General features: G+C 47.0%; 1 protein-coding gene across 2 annotated transcripts; it reads left to right on the forward strand.

Annotated features, from left to right (window-relative positions):
- Positions 1-255: 255 nt before the first annotated feature.
- KCNJ15 (potassium inwardly rectifying channel subfamily J member 15) lies at positions 256-6,550 on the forward strand. 2 transcript variants are annotated; one of them, XM_053934960.1, is made up of 2 exons: positions 256-377; positions 4,412-6,550. In XM_053934960.1, the coding sequence occupies exons 1-2, from the start codon at positions 256-258 to the stop codon at positions 5,556-5,558; spliced, it is 1,269 nt and encodes a 422-aa protein (XP_053790935.1). In that variant the 3' UTR covers positions 5,559-6,550. The 2 variants fall into 2 exon arrangements, with proteins under 2 accessions (XP_053790935.1, XP_053790936.1); XM_053934961.1 differs by lacking the exon at positions 256-377 and adding an exon at positions 3,949-4,058.
- The last annotated feature ends 766 nt before the right edge of the window (positions 6,551-7,316 follow it).

Raw genomic sequence — 7,316 nt, forward strand, 5'->3', positions numbered from 1 at the left:
TGGCTTTCCATTTCTCCGCTGCCAAGCCTGCTAATGGTTTTTTGTGCTGCTTGAGAAAACAGCTCAAGTTCTGCCCCCGTATCGGAGTGGCAGCGAAGCATGCGTGAGGATTTGCTCCAGTGGCAAAGCCACGTCTGATTGGGGAAAAGGAAAATAAAGGAAAACAGCTGAGGCCCTTCGAACAAGTCATGCTCCTGTAGGCTTTTAATCACTTGTGTCTGCCAAGAGAGATCTTGCACAAGCAAAGCTGGCTCCATGCAAGAGGAACATTTTTGTGTGTGTGCAGGCTGGCCCCGGCTCCCTGATAATGTGCTCCCTGGAAGCAGTGGCAATGTGCTGGTTAGATCCCTGGCTGCTGGAATTACCTTAATGGCAAGGTATTCATGCTTGGTGGTTTGGTATGTAGCTCTGTGTTTTATTGACCTTGTCTGCGCTGAACTTGGGAGTCTCCTTTGGCTGCTCCAAAAGGGCTGGTGAGGAAAGGAGGTAATTCAGAGGGCATTAGAATGCTAGACAAGCCTGAGACAATTTCATTTTCTTCCCTCTTGAAGTGTGTTTCCTTAACTCTGCTTCAGCTCAGTTTTATTTGCAGCTCCACTTTGATATACAGCAATAAAAAGTAATTTATCAGTGTAAAATCAGTTAGGGAACAGACAGAAGTTGTTATTTTAATTAAAAAATGTATATAACTCTTATTAATTAAGCTTGTTTGCTCATGTTAACTTACTGTGGTAGATGTGCTTTGTGATTTAGAGTGAGCATAAACCAAACAAACCAAAGTATTTTGGCTCAGGTGCTGGGGTTGATTGTCAGGGCAGAGAGTGTGGGGTGCCTCTATAAGATGGGAAATAGCAATGCAGGTGCTATAATGTGGATTTTTTACATATACAGATATCCATAAATAATTCATTTTGGGATATTATAGCGGTCACTTCACTCAAGAAGCAGTGGGGAAGTGGGGGCAGGAGAGAATCCTCGTCTGAAGCCCTTTTTTCTTTTTTCTTTTTTCTACTGATGATTTCATCAGAGTTTCTTCCCCCAGGTGATTGCTGCTGGCTTCTGCCAGTGATAAGGGAGGGGAGCAGAGGCAGCGTGACAGATCCTCTCTTCCCATGTCACTGTGGCAGAGAAGGGAAGTATTTCTGCAGGGAAAGGAAACCAAGAGGAATTTCCCTGGGGAGGAAAAGAGCACTAGAGGAATTCAGGATCACACAGGAAAGAGTGATGTGAGAGGAAAATAAAAATGAAAAGAAAAGAGGAAGCAAATCAACACAAAAAAAAAAAAAAAAAACAAACCCTGCCACCAAAAAAAGCACCAGGATTTGGCTGGGATCCATTTCAGGAAGTGGCTGTGAAGCTGAGTAACTTTGTCACAAATCAAGGGAGGACACAAAAGATGATGAGGGAGCTCTAAAAAAGCCTCTTTCACCTATAGCAGACTCCAAAATTTCCCACTCTGCCGCATGTGGGGCTCAATATCCCACATGGGACAGGGGAGATGGACAGTGAGGAACAGCCTTGGCTGTGAGCTGGAGCAGCCTGGAGTGTGCCAGATTTGTCCAGGGCTGCACCAAAGCTTCACTTCTCAGCTTAAAACCTGAAATGGCAAATTTTACAGCTGTTTACTCTCTGTTGGTGCAGCCCAGGGAAGAAACTGTACCTTGAAAATTCCTTGAAAATTCCCATCTTTTGGGGGGAACTCTTCTGCTGTGGCATTTTGGTGTCGTGTCTGTGGTGCTGTCCTTCAGCGGGTCTGGCAACGTGGGAGGCTGCTGCAGTTTCAGGATTCTGTTCATTTGGGGCTCTTGGACGGGGAACAACTGATTCCAGGGCAGAGCAGAGAGAGGGCAAGGAGGCTTAGCAGACCCTTGGGAGGGATGAATCTTTTCCTTCCCTGGGAGGGTGGGCAGGCCCTGGCACTGGTTTTCCAGGGAAGCTATGCCCTGGAGCCCTGGCAGTGCCCAAGGCCAGGTTGGACACTGGGGCTTGGAGCAGCCTGGGACAGTGGAAGGTGTCCCTGCCATGGCAGGGGTGGCACTGGGTGGTTTTAACTTCCATTCCAACCCAAACCATTCCACGATTCTGTAACTGTTGTTATTGACACTGCATCCCACGCACACATGTCCCACACATCCCTCCCTGCTGCAGGATCCGGGATCTCCTGGGTGTGGCACAGCCAGGTGAGTGTGGAGAGCTGAGTGCCCTTGGGCCATCCCTGACCTTGGACAGGTAACTCTGACCTTCAGACACCCTGCAAGCCCTGTCCCTGCCCCTCCAGCCCAAACCCACCAGCTGGAGCTCCAAGGAGGGAAACTGGAGCCTTGGCTGTCCCCATCCCTGTGACCTCCAGAGGAGGAAGAGCTGTCAGCCCTGGGAATTCTTCCCAGGAGCACCTGCCCAGGTAGGCTGAGCAGGGGGTGGGATGGGGATGTGCCTCCAGCACTGGAGCAGAGATCCCAAACACCTCCTTGTGGCAGGGAAACTCGTTCTGACAGAGTGCAAGTGAAGTCCAAGGGGAAGTGTGCTTGAGAGGGAGAGGTGTACTGATTTCAGGACAGACTTTGGGCATGTTTTAAATCCATGCCCTATCCAGGGAGAGGCTTGGTGTGGGGCAATGGAGCCTCTTCCCTAAGGAACATGCACTTGCTGAAAGGTTTCCCTTTAGAGGCTGCACGTATTTACCTCCTCCTGACAGCAGTTTGGGTTTGGGTTGGCCTGAAGAGCAGTAGCATGTGCAGTCCTTCCCAGCCCTACCCCTCCCAGCCCCCACGTTTCCTCCCGTTGTTCTTTTCCAGATCACTTGAAGGTTTTTTTCCTGTTTGTTATCCGGACATGCTGCGCTCTGTGTGTTGATTTGACTGTCACATAAGGAATCTCCTACTGGGATCATGGATGCACTCCTTTCTTACATAAATATATATCTGTGGCAATGATTCAGAGCTGTGGAAGAGAAATGTTGGTGATTAAACCCAAACTGGAATGAGCTACAGTTGTTAATAAGGGCTAAGTTTAATTACCCTTTCCCAGAAAACCTGCAACAGTGTGATGAGTACAGTCACAAACAAAAATTCTCCTTAATTGACATAACAGGAAAGGTACTTCAGTGAGCAATTATGCTGATGTCCTGGGCTGGCACATGTGTGTCCCACAAATATATCTTGTACTTCCTGCAAAATTCTTTTAAGTAGCTATAAGGAAGACATTATTTTTTTTTTCCTTTTCTTTTTTTTTTTTTTTTTTTCCCAGCAGTTGGCGAAAACTAATCACTGACTTGGAGGCTCTTTTTTGAGGAAAACAATGGGACAAAACAATGCCTTTTTGTGAGACCTGCCAAAGCACAAAGGATGCATGGGATGTGTTTTTTTTTTCTTTGTTGCTTTTGTCAGCAGGAAGTTTTGTTGTTGGGAACGACTATAACATGCACTGTCCTTGCTCTACGTAATCTCTGTCTGGTCCTGTGAGCCGGGTCCCGCTCTGTGCCTCCTCCAGCTGGCACGGGCAGGGCTCTGCCTCAGCCCGGGGGCTCTGCCCAGCCCTGGGTGCCCGCACTCTCCCTCTCCATCCAGACTGGTGCCCAGTAAACAAATCCAGGAGTCGGGTGCTCCAATGATTGCTGGGGTCGCGCAGGTCAGGGCCCACGTTTAGAATGCTGACTTTGTGAATTACTTTCTTTTTTTTAATTTATTTTTTTTTTTCCCCCTCAGACAGCTTAAAATGTGGGAGTGCTGTCCAGTGCAGACAGCTTCAGAGTGTTGCACCCAGGTGTAAATATTCCAGACCTCGCCTTTGATGTGCTCAGGTCTGCTTTGTTTCCCTCTAGGTTGGTTGTAGGTCCGTCACAAAGAGCCAGATCCGACTGAGTAAATCACTTGTGGAAGTTAATTGTTCCCAGTGAAAGCTGGTCTGGCTCATTCTGCCTCTGTCGCAGGAAGGGACAGAGGTGGTGAGCTGGATCTGCGTTCTGAACCCAGCGACTTTAATTCTGATCAGATGTCTCTCTTCAGGGCATTAAAGAAAACCTGCTCACTAATCAAAAAGAGCCTCTTCTCTAGAGAAACGTAAGGAAAAAAAATATATTTAATGCCTTTTACAGAAATAAAGTACTGATATAAAATTTCAGCTTTGACAAATTTCTTTTGCAGGCTATCATAAAAGAAACCTAGTTCTCTGTACTTGGCAGGCGTCAGAATCAAAGAATGATTTTTTTTTTTTTCCTGGAAAAAAAAAAAGAATATCAAATTATTTGTGATGTCAGATACTGTACGGTGGTAACTTTATATACCAGCTGTTTTTATTCACTGCTGCTGTGTTTAGATGATGTTTGTGCTTCTCTCCATCAACATTTTCACACACTCCTCAGAGTCGGCTCTGGCTTCATTAAGCAGCAAGCTTTCTTTTCTTCTCTCCCCAGGACTGAAGCAGTGAGGATGGAGCCCACAAAGATCAACATGTCCCGCGTGCCCCTGGTCAACGGCGGCATCGACAGCGCCATGCTCAAGGCGCACAAACCCCGTGTGATGTCCAAGAGCGGCCACAGCAACGTCAGGATAGACAAAGTCGATGGCATCTACCTGCTCTACCTGCAGGATCTGTGGACCACAGTCATAGACATGAAGTGGAGGTACAAACTCACCCTCTTTGCTGCTACTTTTGTCATGACCTGGTTCCTCTTTGGGGTGATCTACTACGCCATCGCCTTCCTTCACGGCGACTTGGAGATGAACAAGTTCTCCCCGAAGCGGGAGCCGTGCGTGAAGAATGTGGATTCCCTGACTGGGGCGTTCCTCTTCTCCCTGGAGTCCCAGACAACCATTGGCTATGGATTTCGTTTCATCACCGAGGAGTGTCCCCACGCCATATTCTTGCTTGTGGCCCAGCTGGTCATCACCACCCTGATTGAGATCTTCATCACAGGTACCTTCCTGGCCAAGATCGCCAGGCCGAAAAAAAGGGCAGAGACGATTAAATTCAGCCACTGTGCTGTCATCACCAAACACAACGGGGAGCTTTGCCTGGTGATCAGAGTGGCAAACATGAGGAAGAGCCTCCTGATACAGTGTCAGCTCTCTGGGAAGCTTCTTCAGACCTACGAAACCAAGGAAGGGGAGAGGATTCTGCTGAACCAAGCCAGTGTCAAATTCAACGTTGACTCCTCTTCGGAGAGTCCGTTTCTCATTTTGCCTTTAACCTTTTACCACATTTTGGATGAAAGCAGCCCTCTGAGAGACCTCACACCTCAAAACCTCAAGGAGAAGGACTTTGAGCTCGTGGTGCTCCTGAATGCCACGGTGGAGTCCACCAGTGCTGTCTGCCAGAGCAGGACTTCCTACGTCCCCGAGGAGATCCACTGGGGCTACGAGTTCGTGCCTGTGGTTTCCCTCTCTCCAAATGGAAAGTACGTGGCCGATTTCAGTCAGTTTGAGAAGATCAGGAGAAGCACAGATTCTACTTTTTACAGTATGGACTCTGAAAAGCAAAAGCTGGAGGAGAAATACAGGCAGGAGGACCAAAGAGAGAGGGAACTGAGAACGATGTTGTTACAGCAGAGTAATGTTTGATTGGATGGACAAACTATTCTGAATAATCCTTTTTCTGCAAACTGAAAAAGAACATACCTTCTGTGCTGTATGTCTGCTGTGAAACCAGAAGTGAAGCCCTTTTCAGGATTGTTTTCTTTTCAGTCCTATTTCAGCAAATAGCTTTGCTGTACAGTAAAACGACCCCTTTGGTTGTTAATCAAGTATTTTGTAATTAGGCAGGATTTCTTTGTTCCCGATCATGACTTAGCAAAATTGGGTTTGTGTTAAACCTCTGCCTGATGCCACCACTGAAAGCAGACACGCCACTTTCCGTTTGGAAAGTGAAACTGGACTCACTGTGCTGATTCCCTCAAATATTTATTTGACGTGGTTTTACTGTGAACATGCAGGGACAGCACACAGCACTGCTAGAGGAAAACGTGCTCCTTTGAAATACGTACCTTTAAAATGTATATTCTCCTACCAGGAATCACCTGCCTGGGAATTCCTGGCACTGAAAGTAAGTTGATTGAAGAGACAGATGGTTGGATGTGGGAAGAGCTTCAGGGAGGGGTTAAACTCCTTCTTAAATCTCGAAGGGATGTGACAGAGCAGTGCTGGGTGGTGGGGAGGGACACTTGCTCTCTGTCTCTGCTGCTTGTTCTGTGATTGTTTTAGGATCACTCACTTTTTTTAACCTTGCTAATGCCTGATTTATATCTGATAGCAAAAAGGGGAGATGAGGGCAAGACACACACAGGACCACAACAGCAATCAACTAGGGTTATAGCTGGCTTTGAGACACCTGGTTTTTATCCAATGTAAATAGTTTGTAACAGCAGCATAACAATACAATTCTACAGATTGCTTGCTTTGCTCTGGACCGTATTTAATTTTGGTTAAAAGAAAGCTGTGTAATGTCTGTAGACAATATTTACTTTTTCTGGCAGCCATAAAGGACAAGCATTCCCTTCATCCAAATCAATTTTGGTCTACTAAAACCATTCCATTAATAAATGAATTTAATTTGAGCAGTTCCTGATCTCTTTGTGGCACGGGGAGAGGGTGAAGTACCCTGGAGATGCTGAAAGAGCCAAGTGCTTGAGGGAGGCATTTGGCTCTGGCACAGAGCCCTGGGAATTCTGCAGGTCACTGCAGTGGCCAGAGGACAGGTGGCAAACCAGGTAGCACTGGTGTCCACGTAGCATCTCTGTTATAGAGGCTTTTTTAATGGGAATTTGAAATTATTTCTGACTCATATCACTTTGGCAGCTCTCTGAGTTCTAGAGATTCTGCTCCTCTAAAGCTTTGGCAAGGAAAAGCTGCTTTAAATGGGTCTGGCCTGAAAGCCACCAAGGCTGACAATGATGAGAGGATGGGGGGGGTTGGAACCAGATGATCTTTAAGGTCCTTTTCAACCCCAAGCCTTCTGTGATTCTGTGACTTTTGGCATCACTGCACTTACATTTTTTTACCAGTACTGTGCTGAGCTTACTGGCACCGTGTGGCCTGGTGGGATGCAGTGCTGCAGTCTGCCATGCAATGTTCTGTAAAGCAAATAAATCCAGCAAGCTGAGCAGAGAGCTCAGCTCACCAGGAATGGATGTCAGGATGAAAGGAGCACACACTGCAGGGGCCTGTGGGGTGTCTGTGAGTGGGGCAGGGTGGTGGTGGTGAGGAGGGGCATGAGGCACTTACAACTGCTCATTGATGTAAATTTTTAGCTGTCCTGCATGGGAAAATATAGAATCATAGAATCATGGAATGGTTTGGATTGGAAGTGATCATCTTCCACTG

This window comes from Vidua chalybeata, chromosome 2 (assembly GCF_026979565.1).
Source record: "Vidua chalybeata isolate OUT-0048 chromosome 2, bVidCha1 merged haplotype, whole genome shotgun sequence".
Classification (NCBI taxonomy): domain Eukaryota; kingdom Metazoa; phylum Chordata; class Aves; order Passeriformes; family Viduidae; genus Vidua; species Vidua chalybeata.